This window comes from Paralichthys olivaceus, chromosome 12 (assembly GCF_024713975.1).
Source record: "Paralichthys olivaceus isolate ysfri-2021 chromosome 12, ASM2471397v2, whole genome shotgun sequence".
NCBI classification, from domain to species: domain Eukaryota; kingdom Metazoa; phylum Chordata; class Actinopteri; order Pleuronectiformes; family Paralichthyidae; genus Paralichthys; species Paralichthys olivaceus.
The window spans coordinates 8603922-8623263 of NC_091104.1; the positions used below are offsets into that span (position 1 = coordinate 8603922).

Consider the following 19342-nt stretch of genomic DNA (forward strand, 5'->3'; position numbering starts at 1 on the left):
CAGAGACGAGTGTGTGAGACCGATACACTTGACCAGTCCCCAGATCCGACCTTGAACAGGCCGCGTAGAAAAGATAAGACGTCAGCCAAATGTTGTCGTTAGTGATACAAGCGAATTCTGTAAAAACAATAATTCAAGCAGACAGTCGCCCCACATTCAACTTTGAATACTTAAATAAGAAAACAAAAGTATCTAAAAAAAAAAGGATAAACCTGACCCAAGTTGTTGGTAATTGTTCGTCCACGTCAGAAATTAGACGAAAGATAACCTTAAGGTTTCTCTGCCACTGTGCTGAGTTTCCTCATGTGTGTCAAACAGAATGGAGTGGATCATGTTGGAATTGGACCCGATGCATCTTGAAAACATTTATAGTTTTGCTGAAATTACCAGAAAGCAGGAGAGAGAGAGAGGATGTTGGAAGAGGTGGTGGGTGTGTCCGTCTGTCTGTCTGGCCACTGAGACATGGGAGTAGGAAATGTGATGCTACCAAGCAGATACATTATAGTTATGGTGGTCAGCATCATCTACATATGCAGTTAAATTACAAGGGAGGTGCACATCAGGGTTCAAAATGGGCGATGGAGGGGGGTGCACAGCTTCACCATGATCCTGCATAGAGGTCTCAACTGGTCCAAATGTCCAACTTGAAGTTTCCTTTCAGACTTTCACCAAAGATGCAGTTGTGTATCCTCCATTTAAGCTTCTCCAAGATGAAATAAGATAAGTGGAAAGTCTTTAATGACATCTGATTTATGTCAGGGTATACATGGAGATGAGATTAAATAAAGAGAATTAGGATGCAGCCACTGAGGGACAAGACAGAGAGGAGCAGTGAGTGAAACACACACACACACACAAACAGCAGTGGAAACAACCAGCACACATCTGCCGGCAAGACACAAAACAGACCTCGACGTGATTCACACTCTGCACTGTCCAAATGACACACAGGCAAAGAAATGTGTGCACACAGCCGGTGCACCGAGGACACACTGGCAGTGAAAATACAGCCCAGACTAACTGGAGAGCAGCAAAATACACGACTACATGTCACTGTAGTTCCACATTGGAACAAACACCACTGTGCAGCTGCAAGCTCGCAGAATGGACTGTGTCTTGCATGCATGGTAATCAAATAAAATCAATAATGTCTGATTGGTGCTTGATTCTCACCAGTCACGATTCGACCACCATTGCTGAATGCAAAACGTGGCGTCAGTAACAGTTCGACCTCATCATCAGTCCAAGAAAATGAATCCCTCATTTTACTTTTCCCCATTTTTCCATAAATAAGCAACCAACTACAGAGAAAACAAGTTGCTTCCTCTCTACGATGAATGGTCACGTGATATACATTTTCAGGTGTGTTATGGGACCAGGAATATTACTGATGCATGTAAATGGTATGCAAATTAGTGCTGATGTAGCCATACACTCTGTCTCCAACAGTTTTCTTAATGAATTCATACGGCACAAATCATAAATCATCCATCTGTAGTGTCTCAAAGAGAAAATAATGTTTGTGCCACTTATACAAGATGTTTCAACCACTTCTTCAACTGCATTTGAAACACAATGAACTGAGGACCTCCGGTGTAGCTGCTGCCGACCAGCTAATAGACGGTTATTAATCTCTGCTGAGACAAGAGAGTTCACCGCAGGAGGGATCTCGCTGCTGCCACCCGAGTGTCGTGACGTCACATCCTGCCTGGCAGGACACCACTTCCTGCCGTTCACCGCCTGGCCTCATCATCATCCCTCATAAAAAGTCCAACAAAGAGCAAGCAACACAGTAAATCAACACAGCCTTGTAAAACACACACACATATTAACACACTCACATTCCAGAGCAGGGTGCTCTAACACACCCTCTAGAGTCTTGGGCTTTGATGTGAGTGTGGGAAAGCTCAGGGGAATGGTCTTAGTGGGGGAGGGAGAGAGAAAGGGAGAGGGGGGTGGAATGGGGGGGAGGGGAGTGGATGCAGGAGAGTGTACGCATGAGAGAAACTCGGTGAGAAGTAGGGAGGGTCAGTTGAACCTGACCCCCGGAGCATCGAGAGGTCAGTGTGTTTAAACAGGGGTCAGACAGATTTCCACACACACACACACACATTACACGCTGGTTGGCAGACTGATAGAGAAGAGGTTCCGATTGAGTTAGACTGATATGCTGCTATAGAAGTAGCACAAAGCAACAAATAACAAGAGAGCAAATAAGGTGAAGTTCATCACTGACAGCGACAGAGTAACTGAAAATGTTCTGCATTTCAGAGTAGGCATAAATTATTGGAAACATAAAAGCTGCTGTTTTAAAGGGATTTTATACGAGCCCTGAGGTTTTTGAATTTGTTAAGGATAAAAATATTCTATGCAAACTGTCAGTCCAAATAAAAGAACATGATTGAGCCAATGCCATTTAACGGCGCTGTGGCTAATGAGCAGCACTTAACGTTAGTCCAATAAATACAAAACTCCCTTTTCTGCTCCAGGTTCTGTTTTTAACCAGCGGAGGCCTACGAACGAGGAGGAAAGGAAAGAAGAGGGAGGCGGGAGGAAAAAAAGATGGAGAGAGCAGCGAGCAGAGGAGAAGAGAGGCTGAAGTTTCAAATGAAAGAATCTCTTATGGCTGCTGTATCGACGTCTCCAGACTGGTTGTGCTTTGGCAGAGCATCTGTTAGTGTGAGTGTGTGTGTGTGTGTGTGTGTGTGTGTGCACGTCTGCATGCATGCACCGCAGTGCAGCAGCTAAACAGAGGTTACTTTATATAAAAGCTGGTTCCTGGTTGTGCCCTGAGGTCTCTGTAATCTCGCTCTCTGTCTCCCATACGCTTGCACACAAGTGCGCCGTGCAAACACACACACACGCACGCACGCACACACACACACACACGCACGCACACGAGTACACAAGCAGGCGCAAACACGGAGCTCTGAGGTCTCGATAATCACACCAAGCCTCTGACTAAAGAGCGACTCAGTTAGCCCTCAAAACACACTGCCACACTCCACCTCTCATTAAACCCACTGACCTGCTCCAGAGAGCGACAGAGGGAGAGAGAGCGTGTGTGTGTGTGTGTCCCTCAACATTAATAATATGTGCATTCAAACATGACCCCAAGCCCCCGACCACTCGCCCAATTAACATCGTCAACCAAAGTAAAAGGCACCCAAAAAAACCACACACACACACAAACACACTGTGCCTTCAATGCCAAATTATGCGTGCACCCACACTAATAAACAGACAACCGCCAGACGCCAGCTACATCAATAGACTCCTATTGCAAAGCAGCGTGCAGTGTCCCACTCATCCAATCAGAGTGCACATTAAACTTTTCTTTAATCTGTCTTTAATCCATCTTTACCCCAGTCAGTGAGGCATATCTAAGACTTTTCCTCCGTCTACCATATCTGCACATCTTTGAACCCATCCATCCGACCGTGTGCCATTTGCATCCAGCATTATCTCTGCCCATAGGTGTGTCTGGGGCGATCCCTCTGATTTCAGGGGAAAATTGAATTACATGGCGGGTGGAGAAAAGGAGGCGGGCTGTAATTAGTTACAACATAGACTACAGGGAGGTAGCGGTGGTGGGGAGTCAGCGTCTGAGCCAAAACTGCACTCTCTCACTCTCTCTAAAAGAAAACCTTCACTCTGAGGGTAAAGAAAGAGCGAGAGAAGAAGAGAGAGACAGACAGACAGACAGACAGACAGACAGAGGGGGAGAGAGGGAGATTGGAAAGAAAACAAAGGCGCCCTTTCAAAGTTTCTGAGTAACAGCTTACACTGGTGACATCATCAAAGTGAGACACGATTCCACAAGAGTTGGGGGAATTCCCATGTAACTGCCCCCTCCTTTGGTTAAGAGCCTCTAAGTAGCTTACATTTCCAGTCTTTTCATGTGCTGATATCAGATTCAACCAGAGAGTGAGACACTGACACCGACTATGCTTACAACTAACATTTTAGAATATGGAGATTCTGGTGCAAGCGTTCCAAACCTAATTGGTTGTGCCCATAAAAGATGACAACTCAGAGCTATTCTGAAGTTTTTTGCATGTTTACATTAGTGTAAAACCAATATACTGGTGACGGCAGACATTGTTTCAGACTTCAAACCTGATTCAGAGGTCACGGCATTTACATTTTCTGCTTTTTAAAATGTCACAAAACTGCTGTGTGGTAATGCTGTTGACATCCCATAGCCTTTATTTCTCCAATCTCTATAATGAAAACACCACTGTGCTTTGTCACACTTGGAAATAGAACTGAAGACATGCTTTCACCTGTGTTCCCTATGTTCTCAAATCAATAAGTAGCATGATTTTCACTGTGTGGGTTTTAGCTTAGTCTCCATCATCAGACTTTGATTATCAACTGAAATAAATAGAACTGGCTTAAAGTAAACCATTTCTGAAAGACAGCAGCTCTTGTGTCATTTATGTGCCAGCAGATAATAAATGTGATGGGGATTAATCTCACAGTGAACACGTGTTCATATGACAGTTAAAGAAATGATGAGGGGACTGACCCTGGATGCATTGCAGTGATCCATCCTCTGCCCGGATGGTGAACGTCTCCCCCGGGTTCACCTGCACCAAGATCACCTGTATCAACACACACGGATCACATGGTTAGAGAGCATGGATCAGATGAACTGATTCAAAACAGAAACTATGATGGCTTTTATTACAAACCAGGTTGGGTTTTCAGTTGTCTTGCAGAGATGACATAACACACAGTAACCAACAGATCCCAGAGTAGGGCGGACACATGTACAGTTTAAATGAGGTGTTAAATAAACTGATAATCGGGTCTCGTGTACCATGATTTTGCAAAAGACTTGGTTTTAAACACACTGACTTGCAAAACCCAAAAATGTAACAAAACTAATACATACAAATATTACACACATATAAAAGCACAGTTAAACACACAGGCAGGAGAGCATGTACAAATGAAGCCAACACATGACAATGTTTTCTTTTCCGAGCGTTTCTGCTGAGTGTGCGTGAAGGGAGTATGCATGCACTTACCGTCATATTCTCCGCATAGAGATTGTTGAGAGTGTACACGTGGCTGTAGACATGAAACAGGTGACCCTCCATTGCACACACACGCGCACATGTATTCATGCTCACACGCGCACACACACACACACGAGCAGCCCTGTCTACGTTCTACAGGTGCTCCGTCGTAAAATCCTCATAGTCATTCGTCTCTCCCGTAGCGCCTGCATGCTCTCCCATCTCAGCCCTAACCTGCTCCGCTCCCTCAGACACACACGCGCACACACACTCACACACTTCCTGCTCTGTCTGCTGCAGCGGCTGCTGTTGCTATGGGAACCACAGCATAGTACAGGGCGACCCATGTTTCCTAAGGACTGAGAAAACCCCCGTATCAGATCTTGTGGGTGGGTGTGATGTGAAGTAAATGCACATATGTTGCATGTTTAAACCTACACAAGCCAAGATCCTGTAATGTCATAATGTAATGTAGCGTTAATGTTGTGCTTCGATAGCATGGCAGGTCCCTGAAGCTGCAATCATGCAATAAACTAGTGGTTTGATAAACAAAAGGTTAAACATTAAGTTAGAAATTTTATCAAACGATGACCATACAAAGTTTTGCACTGTTGGAATTGGCAAAAAGTGTTTTCGTGTAAAATACAGTTGCAGCATTAACAAAAATCAAATAAGTCTAAAGTCAAGTCACTAAAAAAAATTGACTTTAGCTTGGTTGCATTCTCTTAAGACATTTTTTGTCCAAGCTACAAATATTTATTTTGATAAACTACATTTTTCTCCAGTTGAGGGTTCTTATTTATTCAACATTTCCATGCAGCACATAAGAGCTGTTACTTTTCACAATGTTGATGTCATCCAATTGTGCCATTTGGCTTTTAATACAAAAATACGTACACAAACACAGTGAGTTAGCAAAACTGACACGAGAGCAGAAGCAGAACCAGAAGTTCTGTTCCAGAGGTAACACCTTGAATAAAGGGTTGATTTGCATTGGCTTTTAAAATAAGTAGTAAATAACAAATACATCTATATGCATGCAACACTGGTCGGCAGTTTTCCAGGCAGTTCACTTAATTTGTTTTCACAGAAATTGGAATAAAAACACAAAATCTCAATCCACTACGTGTTAAACATCAAGGCTGGTGAAGCGGCTGGATTTGGAAGAGGATAAGCAGGAGCTAATTCAAAACTGGTGTAATGAGCGTGATCACATATTGAAGTGGAAAACAACGTAGCCAATAAAAGGATCTAAATGGAACAGAAAAAGTTACTTTTTATTGGCCACATCATTATTTAGCCAGTGCAGGGTTCCGTGTTATAATGGAACAGAATATGGAACTTACGATTGGCTGCATTGTTGCACTTCATCATGTAACTGATGCAATGTTCCATATTCCAAATGCAACAGAATTGATACGTTTAATTAAAACGTATGTGAGAAACCGTTACAATAGTCGAAACCCCCCCCCCAAAAAGTTGTTTTGATTGTGAGTGAAAACCCAGACAGATGTTAAATAGGTTAATAATTCGCTCAACGAGAAATTCCATTTAGTTATTTTCACAGTCAGCTCAGACGCGATGGGAGCACATTGTTTCTTTAAGTAAAATTCTCCATTATGTATCTGAGGAAGAGACGTAGACAACACACACACACACACACACACACACACACACACACACACACACACACACACACACACACACACACACACACACACACACACACACACACACACACACACACACACACACACACACACACACACACACAGGTGTAGGCAGGTAGAAACAGACAGACAGGAAGCAAACACACAGACACAAACAGACAAGTATGTACTCAGACTCAAGTGCCCACACACACACAGTGAAAGACAGACCCAAAAAAAACAACTACACACGAACATGGACTCACACATATGAAGAGTCAAATCTATATAATCAGTGGTCTAGATCTCTGATCCCACACTGAGAGCCGGGGTTAAACTGCAGGGTGTTACAATAAAAAGCGCTCCCTAACTGCTGTGTGTTACAGCCAAAACCCTCCCTAACTGTTATGTGTCGCAGCCAAAACACTCCCACTGTTCTGAGCTGAGAGGGGACACTGGAGACACTGGAGACGATACATACACATCATCATCATCCCTCATCAACCAAAAGCACACAGCGTATATAAATATCTGCGACGACAGGATTACACCCGGCTCGAATTAACTGATGTTTTTAATTACATAGATCTCTTCCTTTTGCCTGCGCAGAGCTAAGGTGGGGTTTGGTACTTTGAAGGTGATCCCTTCGGCTCTGCGGCGTCTGATAAGATCAGCCGAGCGCAGATAAGCGTTTGAATCCCTTCCCAAAGTAATTCGAGTTAAGGCCTGGGATCCATCAATGGAGCCAGGCGGCCAGATATATGCTGATTAAAGACACGTTTGTAGGACAGAATGAGTCAAGAGTGTGTTTGTGTTTATTCTTGTTCGTGTTACAGGACAAAGTCAGAACCGTAACAGCTTGGCAGCTGCTCATTACCTGTGGCAGCCACGCATGAGGCGTGTGACGAAATGACAACAAAGAGATTTGAGTGCATGGTTGTTTGTCGTCTATTCTTGTGTGTGTGTGTGTGTGGGTGGGTGTTTACCTGCTGTGCCGCATCACCGTTAACCATGTGAGGCATGAGAGGGACCTCCCCGTTCAGGAGGGGGGGCGGAGCCAAGTCCAGTGGAATCTGGTCTGTCATCATCATTGTGACGTACATTCATGGAGAAATTCACTGAACTGCCCTACCTATAGGAAGCACAGAGAGAGAATGACAAACAGGGGACTTAAGTATTGTTCTCGTCATGACTACATGTACGCACAGAAACATATTTCCATTGTGTCATCGGGTGAAGTTCACAGGAATGTCATGCAAACGGTTGGCTGTGGCTTGGGAGTTATAGCTGACAACCACAAACCAGAGCGTCACTGGTTTGATTCCCAGCTCCTCCAGTCCACATGTGAATAGTATGTGATAAGACTAGAAATAAATATATAAAGACAGTTATCATCACATAATAACAGATTAGGTATATTTCCATGTGCTGCTTTAACCAGCGGGATTCATCAAAACACAAAATACGATAAAAAGCTAAGCTGTTGACTCACCAACAGATAAACATAAACTTAAAGATGGCTTTATGTTACAAAGTTTGCAGCTGGAGAGATTTTTAATCTCCTTACATCCAAACCTTTTTGAAAACCTAGCTGGACATTGGCAAAAGTCTGATGGTTTAATGTCTACACAGTTAGAATGAAGCTGGTGCCAGCAGCCAGTTAGCTTAGCTTATAGGCTTGAAGCTGGGGAAACCGTCTGATGCTAAACAGGCATTTATAAGTGGTGCCAAACTTTTTTTTACTTACCAAAAGCAAATGATTTCCCTCAAATGTCAATCTATCAGTTTATGTGAACCGTACATTCTGCCAAACTACTGATGTGTCACCATCAGTTTATTGTGCAGGTTCGTCAATGACAAAGCAATTTGCTGCTTCAACGGAGCGTAAAAACCTTTCGCATCGTTGAGGAACTTTTAATAAATGTGTCTGTTTCCGACGGGTTTACTGTTTTCATGTGGTTTCAATCCCAACCGGGATAAGTACTTGGATGTAAACCCAGATATATCTAATAACAGAGGTGTACGTGAAATGACATGTAGTCACATATACACTGGAAATACACAGAATGAGAGAAAGAGAGACGAAAAACAGCAATGAGAGTAAAACAAATAAGTAAAGAAACGTATACGAAGGACTGGAGAGAGGAAACTAAAAGCAAACGCAGTTTAAAATGTTATCCGTCCCTGAGCAGAGGTTAAGAATTGGAAGAATATCTCTCAAGTGTCGGCGATGGAAGGCAGAAGCACAAGTATATATAAGAAGAGTTAAAAACCACAACCTTCACTCCAAATCAGTCTTTTAACTTATATGTCATAATAATGTAACATTATTTTATAATAATACACGAATATGATTGAAATATAGAGACAAATGTGCAAGAATAACAATAATATAATAATAATCATAATAATAAGATGGAAAGTTGCAGATAATTGTTCCGGTGAAAGGTAAGAAAAAAATAAACCTCGACATACATAGAGACGTTATATTATTGGGGTGTTTTTAACAAATGAACATTAATGCCTTCTAAAAACTGGCAATGCATCAGCTTTATTAAAATACGACAAGTCACATCATGTCAATAATCATGTCAGTAGGAAAGAAAAAAAGAATAAAGAGACGGAGAAGCACAGGGATGAGCGGCTGAGTCAAAGCTCTTCATCATCAACAATAGTCCTGTGAAATACAGGATGGAATATAGTGAATACCCTGTTTGGAGGATTAATAAAAAAAAGAAATTTCGGCTGAGGAAGGTCTTAGTTTGATCAGTGAATGGGGATAACTGCACCTGCCGTTAGCTTTGTCAATAAAGCACACAGCAGATTAGTATTCTCCATAAGCACGCGAGCATACAGAGAGGATGGGAAGTCTATGAGGTCTTCTGGGGTCAACTGTGTCTGCGCTCTTTGGAGATTAAACCAGAGCTAAATCTGGAGCTGGTTTCTCTGCCTGTATAATGACAGCGCTAAAACTAAAAAGCACAACCGTCAAAGAATAAATAAAAGCAGCAGCCACGGGCATTTATCCTGATCATTCATCCACATCAGCAGAACAATACAAACACTGTCTCTCAGGGGAATACACACAAACTGTATATGTGCAAACCCCAGTTGAAATGTGCAGCAACTTAACACACACATACATGTATGCACACAGATTACTGAAGGAGGCGGGCGTTTTAATTCAACGTGCTGAGTGAAATCACCACTAAAGAGTTACGAGTTCAAAGCTGCTATTAACACACATGAACACACATACAGCATACATTAGGAATTTGCTTTAAGTATCATACACACGCACACGCACACACACACACACACACATCGTCCCTCTGGAAACAGCTGTGTGTCATTTTGTGTCTTTTCTTTCAGCTGGTTGTCTTCTCGCACTGTCGAGGTCTTTGAGAGGGTTAGTGGATCACACAGCTGTGGCTCATATTGTTGCAACACTAACACACACACACACATTCTTGATGTCTTTTGTGCCTTTCGGACTCTACCTCCTCTTCTAATTCTTAATTTTTCCCCTTTGTCTGAAACCCTCTTTCTTCCTCCATTTGAGCCCCATTCCCAGCTCAGCCTGGCCATCCTACCTTGAACACACACACAGACACACACACACAGACAGACACACACACTTGCATCCAGGACACATCACAGACAGATGGTAACACCACTCTCAGCTCTGCCAGGAAAAAGAGAGGGCGAGACAGAGAAGAAAGAAGGGAGGAAGAGAAGGTTTGGTTTATATGATAAAAAGAAAGTGAATGAACAAGAGGACGTATGAGGCATGAATTTCTATAACTCTTATCACATTTATTCGTTCTATTCATGAACACACATCAGCCTGAATCACTGATAGAAGTGAGATTACGATAATGTTCACCCACATTTCAAGACATTCTGGTGTGAGCTACGGTAACCAGCAGGAATCCATCTTCAACATACAGGAAGTGAGGATTTTCTACTAAAAATCCACACTGTATAATTCACCAAATTTAAAAGGAATACAATACTGGATAACTGCATCTAGTCTACCTGTGTTTTTCTTTCATCTGGTTTAAAACTAGAAACCTTCAGGAGTAGGCAGCCATGCAGATAAATTTAGTTTTTATTGCACAGGTTGAGAGAAATGACCACAACATTCAGGTAAATTGAAACCCATAACATCTCTTAAGTTGGATTTACACCATATATACAAAAAGTTTAAATATAAGAACAAGAAGTTTTAAACGGAATATTTCTTGGCTTTTTATGTTTAAGTGTCCTGTTTCCACTCTACATGATAGAGATAATTAGATATCTTACTATATGCTATATTTAACATATATATATATATATATATAATGTTGGTATCAATCCTCTTGTCTAACTCTCTGTAAAAACATGAAGACTTTAGAGTATTTCCCAAAATATCAAACTATCCCTTTAAAGTATTTACAGACCGACTCCGAGATAAACTGATCACTTCTCTAAATTTAAACACTTAACCTTCCACTGCAATTTGGAGCAACTGATGTATGAAATTGCACAGTGCAAAAAAACTATGATCTTCCATTTCTGCACCGACTGTATACTTGCCTTCTAAAGATACTTCTGTCTTCTGATACTTGTACTTCTGTCTAGGCAAGTTGCGAGCACTTCTATGCCGCAGTGTGCAGAGTTCAAACAATGGAGACTTAAATAACTTTTTACTTTTCACGGAGGCAGAGGGAGGATGAATTAAATAGTTTGTTCGCCCACTGAGAGACATGAGTGATGCTACATACGACCAACTGGACCAATCACAGATGCTGTGGAGGTTACATTTCTAGGGATGTTACACACCAGCGTCTGTTGCACGCCGTAACTATGGCGCTGATTATAAACAGAGATATAAATTGGCCTTAAGGCTCAGTCATGATGGAAGTGAGATGTGGAGAAAATGTAGATACACTTTCGCCCTCGCAGCTGCTCTCTGTGGTGTGTTGCATATATTCCAACAGGATCCAATGCACATAACTGGGAATTTAATGTATCAATGAATGAATAATGACCTTTGTTTTCCAGTGGAATCATTACCAGATGGATGCTGCTGTTGACAGCTTCAGACATGACCACACACACACACACACACACATACACACACACATTGGTTTCCGTTCCCCAGTGGAATGTGGGAGGAATAAGGTGTCGATTCCCAACAGGGATACAGTGTTAAATTGAAAAATTCCATGTTGGATCCAGAAGACAATCACCCACTTGTCCAAGTCTATGAATGTTTTTGGTGTGTATGTGTGTAAAAAGCATGAGTGTGCATGTGTGTGTTTGTGTATATATGCGCATGCGTATGTCAGGGTCATTACACAGAAAGCCCTGTGTATGCATGGAAACTGCCTCTCTTGGACATAAAAGATGCATAGACTAAAACACACACACACCTATATGTAACACACACACACACACACACACACACACACACACACACACACGCACACACACACACACACACACACACACACACCAGAATTGCAGAGGCAGCTCTGACCTCATAACACAACACTCATTACTCATACAGTCATTCATCATTCACACACACACCCGAAGAGTGTGTCCATCCTGATGAAGCATAAAGGATATTCACAACCTCCGAGCAGACTGTCTGACTTACTTCCAGTCGACTGCTTCACACCTCTCTCTCTTTCTCGACCCGCACACACACACAGTCATAGAAATACAAACACATACACACACACACACACACACACACACTCAGACAAGCACACATTTGTGAAACCTCCAAACAGGCGAAAACCTCTCTAGAATAGATCTTGGTCCTGGAAACTAGTCTTGAATTTGAGCAAAGACAAAAATAAACTAAACTGTGCCGGCGTAGCAGCGGCTCGTCACTGCAAAATCATCGCACTGCACTGTCATGAAATCACAAACAACGCCAAATGTAAGATCAATAATGTGGGAAGTGGACTCACACGTGGACTAAAGAACAAATAGGAAGAAAGAGAGAGGAAGGACCGGGTGTGCACAGTGGAGCAGCATCTAGTGGTGAGGGTGCAGATTGCAACCAACAGAAACCCCTCCGCCAACCTATCCTTATCCAGATCCCCTACTGTGGCCTTAACACAACATAAGTCAAACTCAATCTGGTCCTCTATAGAGCGCAGTGTTTGGTTTGTCCATTCTGGGCTACTGTAGAAACATGGTGGTGCAACATGGATGACACTGTGGAAAAGGAACCCCTCCCTGTGTAGATATAAAGAGCTATAAGAGAACTTTCTGTCATCAGATCGCCTTAAATTCTGCATACTGGACCTTTAAGATAGCTTAGTACTGAGTTTTATGAAGAAGTCATGCTCACACTGGTGTAATACATGCACGCACCTCCCGCCCGTCTAATTGCTGCTTAAGCTGACTGCTGCTTTTTAATTTCTGCAGCTGTGAGGGTGAAAGTTAGTCATCTCCTGGCAAATCTCATGCACTGTAATGCTGAATCAATACATAAGCATGTCTGGTTCTCCTCGTTTGTGTTTTTCCTCTAAAGTTAATGGATTTGTTTGATCTACATAGTAAGAAAAAGCAAAAGCTCAAATATGAGATGCAATATTCCATTGCCTTTGTCTATGGAAGCACTGAAATTATTATTTTGAAGAATCATAATAATATCAAATCCCCATGGCCATGAAAACAGCCTTGAAGCCTTTCCCCTGGAGTTTCCTTTTAGGCTCGAGGGGGCTGTTTCTAACATTATTCAAGCTCTTTTTGTCCTTCTGCACATTTAGATATGAGAACGAATCATGACAGGCTATTGTTTGTTGACTTTTCCTTAGCCTTCAACACAATTCACCACCAGTCACTGACTGATAAACTTCTCAATTACTTTTATCCTGTGTAGCTGGCAAACTGCTTTATTCCAAACTTAGCTCACGGTTTAAGTCAGTCTCTGCTTCTCTGGAAGCATGATACATGATTCACACATGACAGATGTGACGAGTCCTTCTTAGAAAAGAGACAAGCATTGATTTCAGATATAACTCTTCAGTTCCCAAAAGCACTATCATCAGCGGGCAGGAAGGGAAGATGATAGAAATCTATAAAAGTCCAGAAACTCCTGCTGAAAGCAGGTTGAGCCATAAAAACCTGATTTGAAGGCAGAGTTGGAAACGTTTTTCATCTGAGGAATGTGTCTGTCTCAGTTACACACTGACAAGATGGTGCTTTTCTAGTAATATTGAATAAGTGTATGTGTCCTGAGCTTAAATTCTGAATTAAATGTGCCGCATTTAGCAGCAGATGTTTTATGTTTCTTTTGTTGAGTGTTATTTCATATTAGCATTCATTTATAAGCTGTCACACATCTATAACTGTGTTATTGAAGTGATAAACACAAAAACACTGATTTGCAGAAGAGGGAAACACATCATGTGAGGGAATCAAATCTCACTTAATACAAACTTCATGGCTCCACGAGACGCTTCACTGTGGCCTGTTCGGACCAACTGTGGTCAGACCACCAAGAAGAACTGCTGTTTCCTGCCCTGGATAACAATTAAGCACAGAAACCAAAACCAGACACACTCCGCTAATATCCACAAGCAGAGAGAAAGAAGAAATTAAAACTCTTTTATACAGAAAACTGACTTTTCTGGAACTCTATCATACTCAGGAGCTGAAAGCTGGTTTTGTTTTTGAACCCAACATATTACTGTTTGATTCAGCTGCAAAATAGAGGGACAGAGTTTGCAGTACTCAAAGTTCTTGGCTGTTAATACATAAGCTTTGCAAGAATCTTACATAACTACCAGTTTAAATACCATCAGGCCGATTTAAAAACTAGTGCTGTGTTCCGTAGTGTCACTATTCTGACAAGTCTTATTGGGAGCTGGACTTTTGCCATTTCTTCTTCTTAAGTCGTTTTCAGAGAAGTCCAGAGAATTGGATACGGACGTTACCCTCAGGAGTGCTGTAGCAGCCGGGTGCAGCAGACAGAGGCAGGATGTAGCGTATAAATGCTGCTGAGGAGATCACTTGCGGTGGATCCACTGCTGTGTTCTCACACCACAGTCTCCTGGATTCCTGGAGATTCTACACTAGGGGGCCAGGAGGCAGCCGCAGCTAATCCGGAGGCTCACATTCAGACTTCTGCGTTCACACGTGCACGTCCTGTTCAGTGTATGTCTGAAAGCAGCTTTAGATTGCCCAACATTCACATCTCCTAGGTCTAGGAAGCAGTGAAGAGAAAATAAACTCAAATATGAACTGCAAATGTTTGGTTCCTGAACCTTTTAGTTTATGAAGTTTCTAGAGTTGCAAAAGTACTCTAAAAAAAAGAGAAGAGAAAGACCAAAGGCAGCCGATCCAGAGATAAAGACTGCAGAAAAGCATGACACATTTATATTCACTGGAATAATTAAATTATAAATGCATGGCGTGTTTAACAAGTTGCTGGTTGATTCTCTACCCTGCATCGATGTGATCTGGGCTGAACTTTCTGAGCTTCCAATAAAACTGGAGATTTTCCTGAAGTTAATGAAACAAGCAAAAAAGACAAACAGCTTGAAAAGCAGAATTGAAAGTGAGACTGAACATTAAATGGAATGCAAGGCAACGTTCTTTGTGATCGTGTGCTTGGACAGTCATGAGAATCTGCAGCCTGGATATCAGTGACAACTACAGATGAACCTGAGATCACTAATGAATAAGTCAGTCACACTCTGGAAGCACATTCATCATACAAGTGTAGAGAAACAGCATCAATACAGAAATAGATAATTCATATCACTGTTCTCAGCATCAGGATGTAATGTGCATGTAAATGTAGTGACATAAAAGCAGACAGATAACAGAGAGAGATGTAGGTGTCCTTTTGATCATCCTGGGTGTGTGAAGCACGGAGTTCAGGAGTTGTTTACTCATTCCAGTTAACACATTCACACACACACACACACACTCACACAAAATGCATAAGAATATAATTTCACAAACACAGTGTAAACCAAACACGACTGGGATCGATCCAAGTCCCTTCTTATCAGCTGGCAACTTGAATCTGTGCTGGCATTCACTACACATGCACACATACACACAGCAGTGTGTGTGTGTGTGTGTGTGTGTGTGTGTGTGTGTGTGTGTGTGTGTGTGTGTGTGTGCGTGGAGAAAAGGGGGTAGCTTCTAAATATGGTGGGAAACTGCCACCAACACCACTCCCATTCAACCCCAGCTCCTTTTACAAAAGGTATTCATTCCATGAGAGACCTGTTCCCTCCCTCTCCTCCCCTACTCACCCTCTCTCTAAAACACACACACACACACACACACAGATTGAGTACCTTTTCACAAGAGGAGAGAGAGAGAGATGGAGTGGAGGTGGGGGAGAAGCAGAAAAGGGAGGAGGGGGAGGGATGAGAGAGAAAAAAAGGTGGAGAGGAAGGCAAAGAGGAATGTTGGACTTGTGAGGGGAGCCTGAATACACACACACACACACACACACACAGACAGAAACACACCACACACACACACACACTTGGGAAAGACAGAGAGGGGATTTATAAAAGATGGAACCTCTTCGTGTTCCCATGTCGGCCCAGCAGCTTTCCTGCACATATGCAGCCAGTGTGTGTGTGTGTGTGTGTGTGTGTGTGTGTGTGTGTGTGTGTGTGTGTGTGTGTGTGTGTGTGTGAGTGAGTGAGTGAGAGGTTGTGCATTGAGAGGCTGAAAGAGAGGGACAGTGGGGAAGTGTCCTAAAACAAAATTTAGAGATTCAGCTCGTTCTTCAGGATGACTGCATGCATTTGGTTTGGATATGTATGAATCTGTATGTGCATATGTGTGTGTGTGTGTGTATGGTCGGAGTCCTCTTGCCCTGTAATTGCGGTAATGACATGTCATCCACGAAGAAGAACTTGGAACGGGTGGAGTGGAATGCAATGGACACATACAAGCGCACACACACACACAGACTCCACTTGCAAACCATGTATGAACAAGCTCCTCACCAAACCCATTGAACTGAGGCCTGTAGGGCACCTTTCCCCCCCGAAACAGATGAGATCCAGCACCACATGAAACCACATCTGATGGTGAACGAAAGACTTTCACCAGCCAGATACTGCTCGTGGCTTATATTTGATTTTAAGCAAGTCTTTTCTGAAGGCAGTTTTACCTCTGCATCACAAATTTGAACAGCTGTCATTTGCTTCTATTCTGTTCTATTTCCTTGTAATATCAACAAAAACAAGACTCTTCTTAACAAATCTGCTTTCTTCGATGTAAGATTGCTTGAATTTCTGAAAGACTGGGGTGGGTGCAGAGCGATCGGTTGCATCACTACGCAAACCTGCCAAACCAGGGGTATGTGCATAGAATGAGCATATCAATGAAAAAACTGAATTGAAAATATATGTCCCCAACTGAGAATTAAACAAAAACAGTCCATGAGTCTAAATGGCTGTGCTTTGTTGCCAGGGGCCTTTTTTTCTCCTCCAGATTCTGGCTGCTGCTCTTCTTATCACAACAATGCTGCAGTTTTGGAAGTTTTGTCATTGCCACGTCCCACATTCCCTGCATGAACGAGCATTTCTCCACTTTTACAGAATGCAAACGAGTCTCCAAGGTTACGCTGTGGTTGTTGCTTGAATCTCACACATAACTCATGGCAGATGTGGAGCTATTAAGAATCTGCAGTTGGTTTCGAAGAAATGCAGAAAACACCCCGACTCTCAGTGTCACTTTCTGATGAAATCTTGAACCATCACACTGCATCTAATTAATTCAAGTTTAAGATGCATAAAAATAACACTCAATCTCTTCAATCTTTTTCCTGGATTATTTCTTCCATAGAACTATTTTTTCTCTCTCGTGTTTTTTTTTCTCTTCCCTCTTGTCAAATTTTTTTCCCAGTTTCCTCTAAATGCCAAGCATTCTGAAGATTGTTGTGTGCAGCCTGAGCACAGACAAGTCAGGACTCAGCCTGGTAAACGACCAGCTCAGCACTTCTCTCCCCCATCCATCCCTCCCTCGCCCTCCACATACACAAAATGAGCACCCTGGGCGAAGCCTTTCTCCCCTGTCATTCTCTCATCCATCTACCCACCCATCCAATCCTCTCATCAGGGGTGGTTTCCAGGAGCACAGGCCAAAAACAGATGAGCCAAAGACTTCAGCTCAGTGGACTGTTCGTCTTTCTCGCTGTCACAAAGTCCAACGTCAGATATCTTAAAATGACTCAAAAGGCAGAGTTCACTCGTCTAACTCCTCTTTCAGTAACTGAGACGGAACAAACGAAGCAGGATGCTGTTTTACACACTTAAAACACAAACCTTTAACAGTTTCAATCAGCTTGTCTCCACACTAACAGAGTGCAATGACTTTCAGTCTGTTCCAGGGTGCCAAATAAGTAGCTAAGCCAAAGACTCCAGGATCTGACTCTATTGCCATCCACTTCCTGGAAAGGCCCCGCCTTCCCTCGCATTCCACTGCCCTGTCAAAACACAGCTCCCCTCTCCCACTGGCTGATGGGAACTTGTTGGCTCTGCTCATAGGCTGCAGCCGGAGCAGTGGGCGGGAAGTACAAGCGTAGCTCAAAGAAGCGGCAGCCCATTTCCAGAGAGAGACTACAGTTACATAACGTACATGCACACACACACACACACACACACACACACACACACACACACACACACACACTCTCTCAGGGTCAAGACAACACCCTCAACACACAGAGGAACACAAAACAGGGTCACAGAGAAAGAAAGGTGGAGAAAGACTGTAAAGGGACTGCAGAGAAAGAAAAGGAGACTGGGAGGAGAGGGTGAGAAAGGATAAGGAAGAGAGGGAGGGAGGGAGGGGTAGGTGAGGCATCGGTTTTCCTTGAGAACAAAATGAAGAGGAAATGGCTATCAGGTCAAGAGCAGTGGGAGTATACTTCCAGTGTGTGTGTATATGTGTGTGTGTGTGTGTATGCAGGTGATCATGCATCAAATCCTAAGTGGAAGTCGATCCGTCCTAAGATTAAGTACACACAGACACACACACAGACACACACACACGTGAGTGACACAGCTCTGCAGTTTGGTGAAAAACAAAGCGATGCAGTTTTATTAAATCAATACTGTCTGTGGTCTGTCTGTGCAAGGTGGAACTGACAGCAATCTGTTAACTGAGGGAGGCAGGCTGGAAAGATGAGGGGGAAGAGGAGAAAGAGGAGGAGGAGAGGGGAGAGGAGAGGGAAGAGGAGTTGGGGAGGGGGCAGATGATGGGGCCGGAGGTTGAGTGTGTGTGGAGGGAGAAATGTGTGGAATTCTAATTGTGTTATTGCTCCAGAACAAACATTAGTGCTGTCTGTCATACCACAGACGGCAGGCAGTGTGTGTGTGTGTGTGTGTGTGTGTGTGTGTGTGTGAGTGAGACATAGGGTGAGAGTAAATTAAATGAGTCCGGCAAATTAAGAGCCGGGAGAAGCCAGTTTGAAACATTCATGGAGGCACAGCACATACAATCTGCTCTGGAGGTCTATGTTAGCTTCATATTAACACAGCTCCAACAGATGTGTGCATCTGCCAGTGAGCCCTCCCTCTTGCAGCTGTACGGCTGAGGGCTGGCCATGTGTTTGTGTGTGTGATTGCGTGTATATATGTGTGTGTGTGTGTGTGTGTGTGTGTGTGTTTGGTCAGA

At 43.0% G+C, this 19342-nt stretch overlaps 1 protein-coding gene across 3 annotated transcripts in view; it reads right to left on the reverse strand.

Moving 5' to 3' along the window:
* The window catches only part of fndc3ba (fibronectin type III domain containing 3Ba), an 86474-nt gene that overhangs the window by 53863 nt on the left and 13269 nt on the right, over window positions 1-19342 (reverse strand). For 2 of the 3 annotated variants that reach the window (XM_069535941.1, XM_069535943.1), the window contains exons 2-3: window positions 7663-7808; window positions 4532-4607 (exon numbers count right to left, since the gene is read on the reverse strand). In XM_069535941.1, coding sequence (XP_069392042.1) covers window positions 4532-4607; window positions 7663-7779 — 193 coding nt within the window. In that variant the 5' untranslated portion in view covers window positions 7780-7808. Of the gene's footprint in view, window positions 1-4531; window positions 4608-5036; window positions 5263-7662; window positions 7809-19342 lie in introns of those variants that run through there. The other variant, XM_069535942.1, reaches the window with a different exon arrangement.